Genomic DNA, 20,035 nt, shown 5'->3' on the forward strand with positions numbered 1-20,035 from the left:
TGAAGGAGGAATTGAGTAACCAAGACATCTACACATTCATACACAACCACTTTAAGGGGAAATCCCTTCCGGACATAACATGTACACATGCACATTTTTACTCCAGCTCTTGCTCTGAAGGACTCAGTCTGGCCTTCTCCTCAGCTCTGAATCTCCCCAAAACATGCTTTTCCCAGCAATGAAATGGATACCAGGTACTACTTGCAAAACATTCATCCATTTCCCAGCAAAATGTCTCTGCAGTACTCCAAGCCCCTTGCAGGGCAGTGGGCTGAATGCTTCCCATGGGTTATATACCTCCCTCTCCCCTTTTAATGACATGTCCAGTGATCTCAATACAACACGCATCTCTGATAGGCAGTCCTCACTGCAGACCCAACAGAGGCAGGGTGTGGCATGCCAAGATGTTAGTGTGAGAGACTGAAGACCACTCATGCACATCCCGAAAGTAATAATAAAAGCCCATCAAGAGTTACAGTTTATTTCAGGTTCAGAAATGCAGCTTAACATTTTTACAGCAGGGTATGTGATGGTCAATAATGACCATGAGTTCAGGAATCAACTTGTGCTCAAAGGTCAACACCAGGAACCATTTACAGATTATGAAACCAAAGGTGGATGTTTTTGGCTCACGTTAAGTAGGGCATTAACATACAGAGCAAAATTCAGAAAGAAATTGAGCATTTGCTTCTTACAAAAAGCAGTCATCGTTTACACCATCCTGGAAAAGTAAAGAGCCAGGCAGTAAAGCAAATGGCCAGCAAGACGGGACAAATCATATATCAAGCAAGAGTGGAGGACTGTCTGGACGGGAGGAGCCATCGGTATCACCTCGCCTGCAGACAAAGCAAGAGGAAAGACAGGCAGAGTAACATTCATTTACACAAGGGAGCTGTTCTGCTAGAGCCTGGGGAGGAGGTTCAATGCCACAGCAGGAGGAACCATGCCATGAGCACACAGAGAGGCTGGACACCTCCCCAGTGTCACAGATACAAAATAGGTCTGCTTTCAATTCAGGAGGTTTATACTATTGTAACACAGAAAGACAGAACAAGCCAGTAATCCCAATATGCTGTATACACATTGTTTAGTGTAGCTAACTGCGATACAGTATTTTCTATGTTATACTTTAACACAAGATGCCATAACCTGTAATATATCTCCTTTAATATAATAAATAATCTATGAGGCTTACTCAGAAAGTGCAACAAGATCAGGAATAAAACAAACACATTAACTATGTACATAAGCCTTTTCATTGAACATACAATCTTTTTAATCCTACCGGAAGATCCCTTGAGATCAAAGGCCAAGAGCTATTTACGGCATGTACAAGCTCTTCAGCTGTTGGTCAGCCATGATGAGGTAAGGTGGAACATGTTCTCCAGGCAGAGACCCAGGCTTAGCCTAAATGCAATACTAGATGAGCACTCTCCTGAAACTTAGCTATGTACATCACCCGCCTAATTACATACCTCATGTAAGATCCTGCTGTTGCTTAACAGGAGTCTTCTGAGCTTTGCCAGAGGGAAGCAAAGAAAGGGAGAGCAACCCATGCTTCTCAGATATGGGAGTTCAGGCTTAGCTCACCCTGCATAAGGGGGCCTGCAGAGGGGGCAGTGGCCAGTCTGAGGTAGCCAGTCCCTCTAGCAGACGCACACGGTGCTTGTCCTGCTGTCCTTTGGGCATGGAGCAAGTGCTGCCAAGGCTGCTCTGAGAACAAGGGACGGGAGACACATTGCCAGCATGAAGAGGGAGAGGAACAAACCAAACCCTTCCAGAAGGAAATGGGCTGAGGCTGGGAGGACAGTACTTATTCAACTGGATGGGGCAATTTCTTGGGAATCACTTAGTATTTTTCCTAGAAAAAAACAGTTCTGTGTAGTTTACTCTGAAAAGCGTATATGCAAGAAGTTAGAGGTAAAATCATCAAACTGTGGATCTGTGCTCAAGGTAAATTACTAACTTGCACACCTAAAAGTATTGCATTAGGGGCACAGGGCCAGATTTAGGTGTGATCTGAATAAGGATGCAAAGGAAGGGAGAGCTGTGCAGCTGTGTCCCACAGCCTCAACATCAGGTGCAGAACCAGATGGTGGTGATGATGGGGCCACAGGCACCTCCCTGCCTCCTTCTTCTTCGGATGTGAATCCACCCTTGAAAGTGTCTTTTACAAGTCAGGATTACTGCTGAGAAATACAATTTCCTTGGGGGCAGAGTTAAGAATAGTGCTGAATTGTGCCACCTACTTCATTATGCTTGCCAGAAAGAGTCATCAAAGTAAATTAAGGAGTCTCAAGTACAGAAGATTTTTAGGCCAGGATCTGTGCCATCTAACTGAGGCTCCTAACTCACCAACATTCCCATCCTCATCTCCAGTGTAGCCACACCTATCTGAATCACTTCTGGAGGTGATGCCTCTTTCCACTGTACAAAGGGGATCTTGGACAACTAAATTGAGTGCCTGGGGTACGGGTGGGATAAACCCAGACCATGGCCTTGCAGTATCACTGAATGAATATCAAAATTTGGGGTTAAAATGACTTTCTGTGGCTGTGGCACTAAGCCTGGCTTTCTGTCAGCAGGTAGCTGCCTGTCAGTAACAGAGAGTTCTGATAAACTATATACAGGTTTGCTGGCTAGACAACAGCAGGAACTACTATAATTATTTATAAAATACATCTAATAGATGCACTGCTTGTTACAGCAGACTGCTACACAGCAGAAAACTGTGTAGAAGGCAAGAAAAATATGGGGGGATGTGTGTCTGGTAGTAAAAGTCAATAGGTTTGTAACTGTAGTTGGGTTTGCAACCTTTCTTTCTTTGAAAACTGATTCTGTGTGATTGGGTGTTGGTGATGTGGGTCTGTTCTCCAAACAAACACAAGCCACTTAAGCAGTCTTCTGAGATCATCAAAATGCCGGTGCTCTGACAAAACCCCATCTTCACTATGTTTCGTATATTGACCTCTAGACTCCCCAGACGAATGTTACAAGTATGAGCTTGACAGGAAATTAAATTTAAGCTAACATACAAATCATGATGTTTTCCCAAGCTCATCTCTCTTACGCAAGCTGAAACATGATTTGCTTCAGTGGTGAGCACAGCTAATCAGCAGTCTGGGAATACTTAGTAGCCTAAATCCCCATTCACTGTGGGTCTTTGATTAGATTCTTCCTAACCATGGGGCTACAGCATACTGGAGCCCTACCTGCAGTCTCAATAAATAATTTTATTAGACTGATTATACTGGGGGCCTTTGAAACCACCAATTGCTTTGCCTAGGGATCTGTAACCATAATAGTAATAACAGCAATTAATTATTTTCTGAAGAGACAAGGCCCAGTTAATCTCTAGTTTTAATTTTGTTAACTCAGTAAGTTTTGAGCTGTAAGGGTGACACTGACCCTAACTGTTTAAAGTGAAGTAATGCAGTTAAGACAAAAGGTTTTTATAATGCATTAATATATAACATGCAAAACAACAGGCAGAGAGGACCTCTGCAAGTGAACATCTGCTAAAATGATCCATTGCCAGGATGCACAGCTAAGCAGTTCTAGTACCTATATGGATGAAGTGACCCAAATCTGAGGTGTGCAAGACTTCAAGTGATGCAAAGAGAAAATCTTTATATAGGGGGCATAGTGGAACTTTACCAACTGGTGCGAGCAATATCTCAAATCCAAACCAGACCCTTGGAAAACTCAGATGCAAATCTAGGCTGTAGCCCTGTGAATGGGCTCACACACTGGGCAGAGGAGCAGTAGCCTGTATACAGCTGTGCTGTGTTATATCATGTATCATATCGTATCAGTATCTGTATCTCCTTCTGTTTCACAAAATGACCAAAAGCAACGCTCAGTTCTCTGGATTTGCAGTGCAGTACATTTATACATATTTCATACACGCACCCCCAAGGCTTCCCATGAGTTCAGTGGGAGTACAAATGTGAGCAAGCACTAGCAGAGGACAAAGCGAGCTGGCACACGCTGCTCTGTCATGTACTGGTTCTTCAAAATGCCCTTTCATGTCTTTGCTGCAACACCACAGCCTGGCCATTATTAACCACCCAATCTATGTTGCATGTCAGCTGCCAATGCGGAAATAAAGTAAAACACACATTGTCCCATACACACAATTCTTGTTTAACACCACTCCTTAAAAACTAGACTTTGGATAATGAGAAATTATAGGAGAAGCAGCCATCCAGCAAACTTCTTGCAAGACAGACATGAAAGTGTGGGGCCTTCAGAAGAGCTTGGTAAGACTACATCACTTTTCTTTGCCCAGTTTAGCCATTGAAAGAGAAAATGGATGTAACTGTATAATTCCAAACAGTAGAAAACCTGAAAGGTACAAATGAAAGCAAGATTCCTTTCAGAGAAGAGGGAAAAAAGAAGCAGGTCAAATCAACACACACACACACAAAGTCAAGCCCTCCATTTTCTGTACAGGACTGAGCATGGTTGCCTGGGTGAAGACGTGTCAGTAAGTTAGCTAACATTGGCTATTGCAAAAGGAACGGTCAAGGCAGCACAGACCTTCCCAAAACATTTAAGATCTCATAAACAATGCAGAATGGACAGAGAGTGTATCAGTAAAGTTGGTTACTTGCCTATAGATGTCCATACATGCGACTATACAGTGGTTATTGCAACAGTTACCAAGCAATTTGTTTCCACATATTTGGTTAACAATGAATGGCATGCCAGAAACTTCTTTTAGTCTAACAAGGATGAATCTAATGGACGAATTACAGTGGGCCGAGTTGGTGAAGGGGGTGGTCTTCGACTGGAGAGAAAGAGAGAAGAAACAATAAGCACAAACACTAAGAACAAACCTAGCACCTTTTGCTCTCGCTACATGAACATTCACATGCTCCTAAACATAGTGTTATTTCCATGTACACTGAAGCATGATAGCCCTAAGCACCCATAACAAGGAAGAAAGCAACGGGTTAGCCACATGCCTATCATGCCTTAGCCCTCTCATGCATCAAACAGCTCCTCTCTCTGGTCCACAGCCTGGGAGTTCTCTGAACAGTTACATTCTTGTGTTGTGGACACCATCAAGGGAGGATCAATAGTCCTGTTTTCTCAGGGGTCAGTCCGAGCCTGGACAGCCACAGAGCAGTTTTAACGTTTCAGAGTGGCTGGCTGGATTCTGGAAGAAAGCCTACAGCAACTCCAGCTGCTCTTTGCAGAAGCAGAAAAACCTGCACCTTCTTGCACAGTTGGACCAATTGGAGCCAAGCCAATGTGTCTGAATTTGAGGCACAAATTTTAAGCTTTATAGCAATGGCCAGCTGGCATTATGAAAATGCCAGTTTTGGCTGTGGGTTCCTTCATTAACCACTAATGCATTCCTCTATCAACTTCAGTAACTAAGGGAGTCCCAGAATTTTTTCAGAAGGCTTATGAGTCTTTATTCCCCTTTGCCAAATGGCCGATTCAGCATAGGCTCCAGGGTACTGAAAACCCCTGCATTTCAATTTGGACTCCATCATCATTTGGTAAGAGACCACATTGCGAGAGCTAGCAGCAGCACGATCCTTGAGCACGTTCCACCTGCAGTCCAGGCTGAGACCTTCCCCTCCCTCGCTCTGTCCAAGGGGGTTGTAGATTGATTTTCCCTGGTAGCTATGAAATTGCCTTTTACATTTTTGTGTGTATTTAGGGAACCTGGTTCACATCAGTGCTGTGTGGAGATAACTCCATCATCATAGTTACAAAGACTGCTTTATTAACATTCGATTCCACCTGGGCTAAAACACCCCACTGCTGACCAAAGCCTGTGCAGAATCTGAGATGACAATACCTGTTTGGACTCCAGCGCCTGCACTAGCTCAAACAGTTCTGCCCAGCACTGCTTTGTGCTGTATAAATATACCTAAGAGACTGTTCTTCACAGCCAGACTGCTCCTTTAGCTAGCTATCCAGCACCCTCTTGCAGGGTTTTGTTGTGCAATTATTCCAATCTATCTCTTAGAGTGCTTTTGTTCCCCATTTTCTTTAATGGGAAGTGCCAGCTCTTGCTTTATTCCTTAACCCAGCCCACATCACCACGAGAGTGCACAGCTGCTCTAAGAGAGGCATGAACTGGGGTCTAAACAAAATAGAGAGCTGAGAGCTCTTAATTTCTTGTCCAGCTTCAGCAGACTACATTAATGGCCAAGACAAATTGTACAGCCCCCTCTAATGCTGTCCTCCACCTGTGAAAGTAGGAACGGTTCCTGTCCCTGAAGAAGAGCATAAAGGAAATGTGTCTCATTCTGTTGAAGCTAAATAGAAGATGAAAAGAATATAACAATGTGTTAATCATCTTTGAACTGAACATAATATATAAGACAAATTTACACTTGCCAAAAGCATTTTTCTTGGCTCAAAGTGCATTTTGTACAATATTCTCTGTTGGTGAAGAAAAGAGAATTTTAATCCCTACCATACAACAAATACAAAATATGCCAACTGAAGCATTCAAGTAAATCAACAAGCTAAAAAAATAGGCAAAGTATAATTTCTTCATGATGTATTTTTCTTACAGAGAAAATGTTACTCTGTAAACTATTGTTTCCTGTGTTGCCCCAGTGTAGGTCTTCTGGACCTATTTCCAGAATTTGTAGTTTCATAAAGAACCACTTCTAAGGCTCTGCATTTCTGCTGGGTTGCATTAAATTATTCCTTTGTTGAAATGCCTCACATTGCATTGCTTAGTGCTTACTGAAAACATCGTATCATGTGTATACAATTTACAAACAAGGGAAAATGCATACAGCTGTCTTCATATCAAATTTAAAAGATATGAGCCCAAGCATGCATTTTACCAGGTTAAATGCAGCACACTGGATTCAAATAATGTAATTTAGTCAAACAGCTATTTAGCCCAGCAGGATCAGAAACTGGAGAGCACAGTGTGAGCATTTCCTGGTTATAATCAGTCAAACCAAACCTGAACCAAAATCAGGTCTGAGCCCCATTTCCTCCTTGAACCAGCGCTGTTGTTGCACTGTGACCACTATTCTGAACAGAAGAATTCCCCAGCAGGCTCTCATTTCCACTCCACAGTACCACTTCGGGGGGTAGCTGATAACCCCCTGGGGGCCCTCTCTGAGGAGGAGCTGCTGCCACTGCAAGGGCCTGGGGTGCAGAACCACCCTGCAGCCTTTCCCTTTCCCCATGCAGCAGGCAGAGCTGGGCCAGCCCTGTTCTCCCCGTGCCACTGCCCAACAGGCAGGTCTGCCTAGCGAGGGGACCCCTCAGTCCAAGCTCTTCCCCACCACTTCACACTGTGAGCCAGCCTTCTGTTGGAGATGCACACGTGTACCTGGGATACTCTGCATACATGTGCTTGTGTATCTTCCCAGTAGGTTTGGGCAAGAATGTACAGGAGGAATGGGCAGACCCCTCCTCAGCGCCAGTCCCCCTCCTCTGCCCTCTTAGGTGTGCTGCTAGCTTCCATGCAGTTGCACGCTATTTCTTTCTAGCTCCTTAACCCAGCACAGCATGACTAGGTGAGCACGACCTCTACCTGGAGACAAAGGTGCCTTCCAGAGGAGTGGCAGATGGAAAAGGCAACACTTGAGTAAAGACCTGCAAAAGCACCATTCGCCTCCAGTCCTGTTGCTGAGTCTCCAAGGCTGTCTTCAGTTTCTCGTGCTGGTAATGCAGGAAAAGGAGCCATGCTCTCGAGTCCATGATCAGAGCACAGCACAGGGGTTCAGCTTGGGCAAGAGACCTCACCTTCATTAGCCACCAGCAGGTATCAACCAGCATCAACTGGGATGAGCAGAAGCTCAAGTCAAACTGAAGGACAAGCCTGTAAGTCGCCTGTCACTCGATTTCCCTGTCAAGGTGACAGGTCATTATGTGACTATTTTTAGCAGCCAGACCATTTTTTTTTTTTTTTTTTTTCCCTAACAGGAATCTCAACCCCAAAGACAAGAGGAGAGATCAATCAACGCACCTCCTGCCTCTCCCCTCCTTTATGTCTCGACCGGCGGCGGGGAGTGCAAGTGCTCCCTGCGATGAAGATGTGCAGCAGTCTGGGCACCAAAACGGCCACCTTGAGCTAGCACGGCCGGCAGCCAGCACCGGACTGCTCCTTGCAGATGTAGTCCCACCTTCCTCACTATCCCGGGCATCTCCGAAAAACGCAGAGCCGAGGGAAGCCCAGCGTGATTTCGGCACCATTGCTTTCTGAACAAAGGTTACGTAAATGAACGCTGCCAGACCCTCCAAACGTGCAGTAACGCGGAGCAAATAGGCAGGAATCTCGGAGAACGGAGCGGCAGGGGGAGCTCCAGCCTGCCTGTGGACGGGAGCGAGGGAAAACCAAGGGAAAACAACCTCCCCCAGATCCCTGCTCCGCACTAGCTGCCATGTCAGTGAGTAAATATGTGACTAAACCTAATTAAATGTTTAGTCTGAGGCCAGCAGATGATAGCGGTAGAGATGGTGGTTTTCTGTGTGTTATCGGACTGACTCTGACAGCCGCGGGTGCGTTTGCGGTGCTGAGCTGTTACCAGCCCCCCAAAGACGGCTCCTAGTTCATGGAAAGCTCCTTATAAAAATGTCAGTGCTGTGGTAATTCCAGTTTGGTTATTGTCTCCGACATTTCAGCTGGACTTTCAAGTTTGGGGGCTGAGTCCTGCTGCCAGGCCTCTTGTAATGGGCAGCTCTGTTGCGGTTTGTCATTTTGGGGGGGTTGGGGTGGGCTTTTTGTGAGTTTGGTTTGTTGATGTTGTCTTTTTTCTTTCTTTTTTTTTTTTAAGAAAAAGGGAAACAGTGTTTGTAAAAGTTAGTGCTAAAGGGGCAGGGGATCACAGGTCCCCAGGGTTGAGTAAACAAGTCTGCAGAAAGAATCAGTTCTTCTAACCTAGCACACTTTAAGCAGACATAAAGAATTTACCAATGAAAATTGTGGACTAAGTATGTATTTAATAACTCCCTGATGTTGTTGCAGAGACTCCTCCTTTGAAGAGCTCAGTGGGGTTTTGAACAGAGGGTAACTCTTACCCTATGCAAAAAACTTTTTTCAAAAGGAGAAGTTTTACATTTATTTTTAACCCAAGCAGCACACTCTATTTTTCCAGTTTTAAAAGAACTCCAAAATCTTTAACTAGGTAAATGCAGAGCAAACGAACCTAAATAAAGTAAGTCTAGACTTAAAATTTGATCAGAAACACACGGGAACTCTTCAAGCGTTTGCCTTTTGAGAAGGGCTATCGCTCCCCACACAGAGTCCACAAAATATGCTTTCAGTAAAGCATGGCTGTAATTACTACGGGAGGCCCCGCTCAAAGAAGATGGCTTCTCTTCTCGGAGCACAGCTAACGTACTTATAAATAAAAGGCTTTTATTTCCACTTCATTTTACATTCTTGTGTGCTTGTGACCACCAGAGAACACTTGTGGAAGGCATGCATATAACTGTATTTTACAATATATCCTATAGACCTGAAATTGTAAACAAAAGCCCATTATTCTCTCCGTTTTCCATGAGCTTGGTTTCCCTATAATGCAGCCCTGTCGGAGTACCCTGATACACGACATCGTCCTTGCAGAATTTAATGAGAAAATAGTTAAACAAAATCTTAAGCAGCTTTAAGTGTGACTGCAGACAAATTTTAAGTGACAATACAAATGTAGGTGTGATGCCTACAATAAGAGAGTGACTTCAGGTGAGGATTAAATACAGTTTCTTGTTTAGGTGACTATTTAGAGACATTAGGTAGCTGGTTCTTGGGATAGTTGTAATGCCTTATTTTATTTTTATACAGTTTTCCCTGTTTCATTAAGATCCTTAGACCCCAGGCAGCTTAGCTTTTACTTTGCCTGGTTCTTAGATCAATCTGTCTAACTTTTATATGGTAACTCCATCATTCTCTGGATCTGGAAGAAAATCCAAACCAGAAACGAAACTACCATAGCCATCATGGTTGAAGAGTAGAGGCAAAACATGGGATTTAGGACTGATTAGTTAGTCTCTAGTCATCTATGCATACTTAAAACCCTTTCTGGCCTACTGCAGGTGCAGTGTGGCTACTTTGGAGTCTTACAAACATCAGCTCAGGAGAAAGCATCTTGACTGGAAGTGGGAAAACTGAGAGAAGGAAAGGCACTTAATACTAGTGACACAGGTTATACAAAAGTAGGAAAAGCAGAAAAAGGATGATGATATTAAGAGTTGGCTTAAACTACAACAGAGTAAAGCGGGAATCAACAGCCAAGAGTCAGGAGGAGATGATGATTATGGGAGAAATGAGAAACAGCACTCAGTGGTAATGAAAGGAAAAAGTTGTTGGGAAATACATCCGAGATGGTCCCTTAAGCCAACATAATGGTCCAAGAGAGTGAATATATCTCGGTTTTGTTTCCATACTGAAAAATGTCATTCTATTAAACATAAAATGTTTCTAGTAAGCATGCCCACTGGATTACTATCTGCAGGTAAGTCAGGAACATAAGCACTGAGGCACACAGCACAGTATTTGAGGATGCATGCCAGTTCTGAAGTAGCTCTCTGGCAGAACATATACGGAGGATCAGGCCTTACAAATGCATAGAGGGGGTACTGTGACTGTACTGCCAGATACTTGCATAGCTATACATACAGCTGAACCTGACTATTTCAAATGATCCAGCTGTACAATACTCTGTCAGTGGAAGAATTTTTGTGTTAAGTGTAAGGAAGTTAAAATTATGGTGTTTATCTGATACTTGCTTCTTCTAAGTGAAAAAAAACCAAGAAAGTAAGAGTGAATGGGAAGAATGTGTCCTTCCACTAGCCACCACTACATTGCAGCAACAGAAATCTCCATTAATTTTGAATACTAACGCTATTCCAAAGCATTAGGGTTAAGCAGGTTCTACTATGCATGATTTAATTTAGTACGGATAATTCCTTCAGAGGCAAAGAGGTCCAAAATACCATGCTCCACTAGATTAATTTATTATTTGCAAGCTGAGCTAGGTTTTCTATATGACCATCATAAATTAATGTCTATCACACACACAAATATGCGTGTATTTTTATGTGGGTGTTGTGTTTTTGAATTAGTCATTTCAGGGAGTTAATGTGCCATATGTAAACCTCAGCTTGAATAAACATAAAAAATAATTCAATGGAGCGACCAAGAAAGACTCTTATTCTTAACAAACCGTGTGTTCTTGTTTGCCCTTCAGCAGGGAATGTGTGAAGTAGACAAGCATGCAGCACATTAGTGGAGGACTGTCCCAACCTTTCAGAAAAGGATGGCTAAGAGAATCAAAACTGCCTGTGGAAGAAGAGAGTCAGGAGTGCCGTGTGATACATTCAGAATGCTGCTCTACCTTCTTCTGCCCACAGAAGATGACAACAGAAGTGCCACAAAATCATCAAGAGGAACACCTAATCTTTGCATAGTAGCTCAAGTCTTATGTACTCAACAGTTTAGCTGCATAGTTCAGTATCAATGTGAGTGATGTAGCCTGTCTTTGAACACATCTACTTCTGACCACTCTGTTTTTCCTTCCTACTCACCTTTGACCTTCTTCTGCCTTTTTGCCTCTCTCCTCTTTACTTACCTTGGTGCAAAAAAGGGAGGAAAACATCCTGGTTGTCACCTCCAGCTGGAGCTGTACCTCTTCCTGTCCATGATGACAACTAACATGATTATCAGTATCATAGTTCTTAGTGTAGCCATTGAGTGTCCTCATTCACTAATGATCCAATACAGCTTGCAGGGGACAGGAGAGTTTCAAGGAGATCTTTTCAAGATGCCTGCAGGTTCAGGAAGTTCAAATCATCACATCTGCTTTCCCTGGATTTACTGTCATACGTTTTCTAGCATAAGGAAGGCTAGAAATCCACTGTTGTTCTGCCCACTCTTTCAGACAAGGCAAGAAAATTGCTCACTAAACACCCTTGCTCTAATCCTGCATAGCCTTCATGACAACTTTTATTAAACTACTCTGTTATGAGAGTAAATAATTACTGAGGACAAAACACATCTTTAAGTGCCTATATTTGTGGCAAACAACATTTGCTATTGTTTGACTCTCCTTTTTCAAGTTGAGAGACACTAAAAATAAACGCCATTTCCTTCTACTAATGGTATCTGGGGAGAGAAGAGATTAAGAAAATAAACAAAAAAAGCGCCTTTTGCTGAAAATACCTAACAGAATAAATTACTTACTCAGTTTACTAGCTGGCAGTCCCAAAGCAGGTGTCCACTGTGTTGGAGGACTGCACTCACATCATCATCTTTATCCCAGAACCACCTTTTTCGGTTCTTTTGGTTCTTTTTCTGTCCAGCTCGCTCTCGCATCATTTTTACTTTACATGGGACTGGTCTTCACTTAGAGTAATGAAGGCTTGTTTCTCAGCCTGATCCTCTTTGCTGAACTTTGAAAGTAACTTGCAATGGTTCCAATCAAACAGATCTCTTCTAGTTCAGCTCATTTGTAAAAACTGGGGGGTTTGGGGTGGTTTGTGGTTTGTTTTTTCTTTGTGTGTGTTTTTTTTTGTTGTTGTTTTTGTTTTTTGTTTTTAATAAGGCGGAAGAAAGTAGCTCAGGAACAGTACTAAAGACAATCAAAACTTGTATTGAGATGCAATAAATGAGATCAAACCTAAACTCCATGTAGAACAAGTGACTCTTCAGATACCTTTGTTCAACCGTCAAATTGTACTGCCCATCAGAAAATTCCTAGGGGGAGAACTTGCTTCTGGCTGATGAAGGGAGATGCTGATGGGAGTTAGAGTCAGTGGCAGCAGAGGTAGTACTTAGGCTGCAGTGTCTGACATCTCATGAGCTTTGTTTTACTTCATCTTCCAGACAGTCATTTGGAGATGAGGTATATGAAGGAAGGCAGTGAACAAAATCCTAATGATAGTCTGGAAGAAAGCCATCCTTTTAGGGGCAGCAATCAGGGGAGCTCTTGAAGCAGAAGTGGAGACCCTCCTGTCACAGCCTTACAGTTCAGACAGCTGAAAAATCAGTTCTGTGCGAATGCTGTTCCCAATTTCTTGTAAGATTGGTATTGCAGAATTCTAATGAAACCATGAGAGTTGTATTGTGATATTTCACATGTTTTTAAAACCTGCTGTAACCTGCTTTTTGACCCATCCCTCCAATATTCATCCTCATTCAGAATGCTACTTCTTTCATGACTTCTGTTAGGACTGAAGCTGCAAGATGACCCCCGGTAAGATGACCAGTATCCCTTATCTGGTTTTGCACATGACGGTATGGCTATCCTAAGTAGTGTAGCTAGTGTTTCTAATGGTTGTCACAGCCACGGACACTAGGCTGCTGTTAAGAAAGACTGCTAAGTACTGCATTTTATGGTTTGAAAACTGTTTGAAAAACTTTAAAAGAAGACAGAAATGCAAGGAGCAAGAGACAGATTTAAAAAGGTGGCAGGGAAAGGATAAATTGGAAAGAAACCAAGGCAAGACAGTGAGAAGGAAAGGAGGGAATAAATGGGGAAGGGAGACAAATGTACTGAACAGGAAACCAAGTGAAGGGAGAAGGTGAAAGAGGAAGCAAGCTGTATGGTCAAGAAAGGGAAAGCGAGGGTAGGGCAGAAAAAAAGGGAAAACAAAACAGTGCTAAAGGAGCCAGTGGAGGAGGGGAAAAAGCAGAGCTCCTTTCTAAAAGATAAGGGAAAATAAATGGAGTCTCCCACTTGAAGCAGCCAGCAGCAAAAGGAACATACTACTGGGTGTGCATTTCAACAAGAAATGTAAATTTGACTGGTTAAAAATTACACAGGGGTGTCTTCCCCCAGGGGAGAAATCACAGAAAAAATAACTGATATTTTGGTAAGTCATGTGATTTTGGGTCCTTGGACAGGCAGGGTTGAAAACATACTGACTATGGAAGAGTGGTATTCCCTACTGTGATGGGCTCTGGCTTTGCATCACCCCTGCAGCTCTGTATTCTTTTTGTCACAGACATGAAATGCAGAATTAAATTAGTTATTCTTTGGCTTTCCTTTTCCCCTGAAATTCAGCAAGATTTTGCAATCCCTCCACCTAACGCTCTTGTCCCTTTGCATGAAACACTCCTAATTGCTGATTATACTTTTTGAATATAACCTTCACTGAACATCCATTCAAAGAAGACAGATGGATGCTGCTGCTGGACAGAGCTGTGCTTTTCTGCTTTGGTGTTCAGATTGAGATCATCCAACTCAGCATGCAAATGCTTTAAGGTGGCCACTTACTCATCCTGCCAGAAGAGTTTGATGCAATGGCTATTCAATTATTATTTATCTTCCATTAAAAGTTTTAGTTGTAAGCTTTTAAGTCTGCAAGGTCGAACTTTCAGAAGAAAAGAGATTCCCAAGCTAAGGCAGGATAACCCTTCTGGCCTTGTACGCCTATGCACTATGACAGATTTTAATTAGAGGATCACATGCAATTTTTGCAAAGGATCCCCTGATCGTGCAGTGCACAGGGTTCGACATTACATAACATTTTCCAAAGAACTCTAATCCATAAAAATCCATCACGGAAAAATTACTTAGTGTTGATATTTGGCAATTAGAGAGCTGAGTACAGAGCTTGTGGACTAGAAAATGTCAGGCAGTGATGCTTTCTGCAGTGCTTCTAACTTTGGAAATTTCTGACTGTAATTACCATCAAGTGTAAGTACTTTTTTGTGCTGGGTTGGCAGAAATATGTAATGATGGCTTACAACATAGATTAGTTACAAACACAACAGGTCATGTAATTAGCCTCAGTGGCATAATAAAACATGGCTGCATAGCAGCCATCAACCCCTTCCACGCTGGCTGGCTCTGGATTGAAATAAACTGTAGGGTGAATATGGGACTGTTCATGAACAGCACATGAATTCTCTCCCTGGTGCCTGCCTTACATGTGAAGACCACTCTCAGCCCCCAGGGACAGAGCACCAGCATGGCTGAGAGTGAGACACAGGTGCTTAGGAGCACTTAAGTTCCTGCCTGAGTGGATGGTCCAGCCCTTTAAAGACCCCTATTTAATCCATCCCAGGATTCCACATCGTGTGAGAACATCTATGTTTTAATGACAAAGTGAGTAATAGTCTCCAGTGCTTTGTTGGGAAAGCCTTCATGAATCCACAGTATCATTGCAGAGCAGGACACTGAGAGAAAACGGGAGCATCCTCCCACCCCTACTAACACCATGGGCTCTGCTGCCAAGAGAAGAACATTTCCAATTCAATTGTTTGCCTTGTGGCAAAGCTGAGATTCTCATTCAGGACATTTAAAAGCCATAAATCAAAGCATCCACAGCAGAACTAAAATTGGTCAAGATCATAGAATTGTTTAGGTGGGAAAAGACCTTTAAGACCATCAAGTCCAACTGTTAACCTAGCACTGCCAAGTCCACCACAATATAAGCCAATATATTAACTGCAAAAGTTATTTAAGAAAACAAAAGTTGTCAATTAAGATAACATATAATTAAATCTAGCAACGCTATCTGTTTAGAGATAACATGTCTTATGAAAGTCTAATACTTAATTATGGAAAATGAAATAAGCATGAACATTACAATTGAACAGTATTCCCCTCTGATACGTTCACAGAACTGAGTACTAAAAAGGATCTTATTAATCCATGGAAATTATATATAGGTCAACTTAAACAAAAAATCCAAACCAAACAGAAATAACAGAAGGCCAAATCTTAATTTAAATACACATTCAGGCATTTGCATCAGCGAAGATCAGGCTTTCCAAACAGGCAGGCAAACATACATCATGGTAAGCTAAAGTGGCTCTATTGCCTGCTTAAAGCCATCTTACCGAAGCGAGTGCACAGCTGCATTTTCTTTCAAAATACTACTGCAGCCTTTTAAGAGAGAGGGGGAATAATCTAAATTCTGGCAGCAGGGAATATTTCACAAATCATATATGCTTTGGCATCAAGCCCTTAAAGCCAGGGGCCTTTACTCACAGGCTTTGCTGGGAGAGATCCACCCACCTCAAGTGGGATTAATTAAAAGAGGCATGTATCATGCAAATAGTTTCTGTTTCCTCACAGAAGTATTCAGAGCACATAACCCAAAACAGCTTTAGAATCAGAGTGAAGCAAGGAAGAAAATTATTTCCTGCTCCCCTAACCATTTTCCCTTCCTTGTACAGTAAGCAAGAAACAATGAGAAAATGCCGAGAGCTCACCAGTTCTTTTGATTAAATGCTAATGGAACTGAGGAACAAAAAGGATTTGTTTAAAGGCAGGCTGTATCCCACTATAAGGTGCCCAATTCTCCAAATCAGACATGTGCTCAGCCACTGGCGGGAAAAGGACAGTCCAAGTTTTACTCCTGAAAATGATCTTTTTATCTTAAGGCAGAACAGGAAAAAATAGAAAGCTCATATTTCTTCAGCATGTCAGGATTTTCAGCTCCACATGACAGTGACGGGGGCTGCAATAAAAAGCTAGATGAACTTTAAAAATACAACTGTCTTCTCAGGAAGTTAAACTGCTTCCCTAGATATGAGAGATCTGACACTTCAAGGAATCATTGCAGAAAATGGTGCTACAGCAGTCAGAGCATAGAGCCCCAGTTCAAAAAAAAGTCACAGAGAAAGCTCAGGTTTCCAGAAGAACTCTTTCTCAAAACTATTTTTTTTTCCTTTTTAATATTTCAGACCCATTTTCTGACTCAAGTTCCTATGATCCTGCAAAGGCTGTTATTAAAACCAGACCAAGCGTAGCAGAAATTCCAGGGCTCAAAAGAAACATTTAATAGGCACAGGAGCCGGCCACACTGTCCCCCTCAGGTGATTTCCCCTGCAGCCCTTTCCCTGGGATTTCCTCTCTTGGAGTTTAGTCAGCAGGAGAAACCTGAAGTTTCAGCAAAACAGCAAACCCTTCCTTCATTCTTAAGCAGCTGAGATTTTTTTTATGTCTGAAGCTTTCATAGCTGCAAAAAAGAGAACTAGGATCCACTCCAGAAGATGTGTATTGCAGATATTTTTTTCCACAAAAATGTTAAGCAGTCATACATTCAATCATATATCCAGCTACAGCAGTTTAAAAACACTGACCTCCTTTATCAGCCACTGCTTTGCGTGCCACCAGTGGCAGTCCCAAACTGAGTTGTTTTCAGGCTGCTTACCCAAGAGTGGTTTGTGAGCTGGAAGATGCCTTTCTGGTCTCCATCCCACCTATCGCTTTAGCTTCAGAAGATTATCCCCAGACATGCTCTTGGCAAACCAGCTCAGGAAGGCATTGTTCATGCAAAATCACAGCCAGGCAGGACAAAGGAGACATGCTCATTTGCAAGGCAGGTGAGACAGACCAAGGGAGCTATGGTTCTCTCCAGTAGTACAACTGACAAAACACTGGACCTCATTTTCTGTATCTAGTCTGTGATCTATCCTGTGATGGCACAGGGGAAACACCGGTGCCAGTGCCCTTCAGCTCAGTCTGAGACTCTCCCAACAAGGGGATGCTTCTTGGACTTCTTCCCTTCCAGTGCGAAGTTTAGTACCCAGAAGGGCAATTCTAGGTTTCTCCCCAGCAGTAATACTGCAAGCTGTTGGATATCCACTAAGATCGAAGAGTGTGTTTTGTGGAACAGTGGCCTTTTCATAGCAAATATATAACAATACTTCATGTGTTTGGTATACCTAATTTATCTATTTTTCATATTATAAAGAGAAATTAAATTAAAACCACTGAACCTCAAATTTAAGTTACTGATAGCTACAACAGATCTCACCTATTTAAAAGAAAGATTTTCTCAAAGGGTTCTCATTTACCATTTCTAAAATGGAAAATGTGCACATTTTGTTTCTATTTAACTAGCCTTGTCTTTTTTTTTAACTGTGACTAATTTTACTGTAAGAGTTGATATATTAAAAATGGAGAAAATCCTTTGTTCCATCATTGCCTATTCTGTCCATGCCTCTCATAATTTAAGAAGTTACCAAAGCCCTCAGAAACAGGCTTTCACATATATATGTGTGTGTATATATGTATGTATGTGTGTATATATGTGTGTATTATGTCATTGTGAAAATAAATATTAAGCACATTTTATTTATAAAAAGCAGTTACTGCCACACAAAATTATAAAATATGCAAAGCCACTTTTAAAAGTACTGATAAATGCAAAGCCCTGGGGGGAAAAGGAAATGATGTGGTTATGAAAATCCTATTCCTTAACTACTTGGTTAGTACCATATGATCTATACTGTTAGACAACTATGGACTGCTTTCAACTGGCTGTAAATTACTTGCCTGGTGGAATAAGAATCAGATTCCTATCAGTTTGTTCCACAGTCGTACAAGGGCTGTTCTTGTTCTCTCCCAGAAAAGCCATTACCTCCTCTGGTGAAGACTCAGAATGGCAGAACTGAGTTGTTGTACCGCTGCCATTCTTCTGGCGGAGTGGTAGGTGACCTGCCCCTGCATGAACCCCTACATGGGTATTACACAACCAGAACAGGGGCTCTTAATATAACAAAATCTAGCGTCTTCAAACTGAGTGATGGGAATGTCTTTTTTTTTTCCTCCTTCATGAAAAAACTTACTCTCTTGAAAAAAAAATATCATATTTGTTCTAAAAATTGTTTCCTCAAAATGCCCAGTTTTGCTTTCTTATAAGACTTGCTCAACAAACAATGCTCAACTTTCCAACACAATGCAGAATCTGTCTGTTATGCTAGAGCGAGAGAACCATGCCCATCACCAGGAAGATTACATATCTTACCTTGGGACACTGGGAGGAGCCCGGGTTGGTCGAGAGGGAACCTGGGGAGGTCCACCAAGAGCTTCACCACCACTTGGAAACTGAGGCAATGGTCCTGGGCGGAACGGGACTGGGGGAGCCCCTGACTGAGGGCCTGGAGATGGGATTGCAGGAGCAGGTCCTCGGCCAGATAAAGGTCTGGTTGGGGGGTTGCTTAATGTAGGCCTCCTTTGAGTTGAGGGACTTGGAGGAGGTGATCTAGTGAAATATCAGAAATTTTAAAAGTTCAGTAAGGTAATTTTTTTTTTTTGTTTGGTTGATTTTTTATTTTTTTTTTAATTATTTTTAAACATAAAGCCTTTTTTATGCCTATGACAATTCTTTATCTTGGCATTTTCCTTTGCTGTTGGTGACAGAGCATCACGTATGTTTAAGTCTAATACCTTTCCCACAGACAGCATGCTTTAACAGTAGTCAGAAATAAACATGAGCAAAGAATCATAGAATAGTTGGAAAGGACCAAAGGATCATCTAGTTCCAACCCCCCTGCCATGGGCAGGGACACCTCACACTAAACCATGCCACCCAAGGCTCTGCCCAGCCCAGCCTTGAACACTGCCAGGGATGGAGCATTCACAACTTCCCTGGGCAAGCAAATGTAATGGATTTTAATATTAGAGTTCCAGTCATGTTAAGTGGATCTTCTAGGACATGGAGCCAGAGTTTGCAAGAAAAGGCTCTGTGGATGCATAATTGGGGTGACAAGCGGCTGATATCTGAAGCATCAGACAAACTATAAATCCACAGGATGGTCTTCTACAAGGCAAATATTCTGTCTGTTTTCACGTACATATCCATAGATATGCATATGTGGGAAAATTATTTATTTTCCCTCACTAATGTGATGAAAGACTGCAGGAGTATCTGTCCAAAAAGACAGGCAGGAGGGGAGCTACCAATGCTGGCAATGTCTGCTGGTCCTAAATTTCATTGCAATACAGATTTAAGGATCCTTACCTGCGGGCCTGCTGAAGCCAAGAGTCATCTACAGGAGGGGGTGCAGGGGTTGAGACAGTGCTAGTGCTAATATCACCAATGATTGCTAAGGCTTCCTTTAGTGCTTGGTACATGCGGAGCATTTCATCTCGCCTCTGTGCCTGTTCAGCCGACTCCTCCATTAGAGTGTTTTGGTCCTCAGAAGAGTACAAGTGAGCCAGGAGCTCTGCGTTGATAAATTCTTTTACCTATTTTGTCAGACAAAAAAAAAACCAACACCAAACAAATAAACAAAACAAAACAAAAGCAACAAAAAAAGCCAAACCCTATTAAAAATACAATACTGAACAAATAAAGTGTG

The 20,035-nt window shown here is 42.4% G+C and overlaps 1 protein-coding gene across 5 annotated transcripts in view; it reads right to left on the reverse strand.

Annotated features, from left to right (window-relative positions):
- Positions 1–465: 465 nt before the first annotated feature.
- The window catches only part of DNM3 (dynamin 3), a 180,305-nt gene continuing 160,735 nt past the window's right edge, over positions 466–20,035 (reverse strand). For 4 of the 5 annotated variants that reach the window (XM_061451856.1, XM_061451854.1, XM_061451855.1 and 1 more), the window contains 3 exons: positions 19,696–19,922; positions 18,700–18,936; positions 466–4,792 (listed from right to left, as the gene is read on the reverse strand). In XM_061451856.1, coding sequence (XP_061307840.1) covers positions 4,723–4,792; positions 18,700–18,936; positions 19,696–19,922 — 534 coding nt within the window. In that variant the 3' untranslated portion in view covers positions 466–4,722. The remainder of the gene's footprint in view (positions 4,793–18,699; positions 18,937–19,695; positions 19,923–20,035) is intronic. The other variant, XM_061451853.1, reaches the window with a different exon arrangement.

This window comes from Pezoporus flaviventris, unplaced genomic scaffold, assembly GCF_033815535.1.
Source record: "Pezoporus flaviventris isolate CSIRO_AGI_PZ_B2104156 unplaced genomic scaffold, CSIRO_AGI_Pfla_v1 ptg000013l, whole genome shotgun sequence".
Lineage (NCBI taxonomy): Eukaryota > Metazoa > Chordata > Aves > Psittaciformes > Psittacidae > Pezoporus > Pezoporus flaviventris.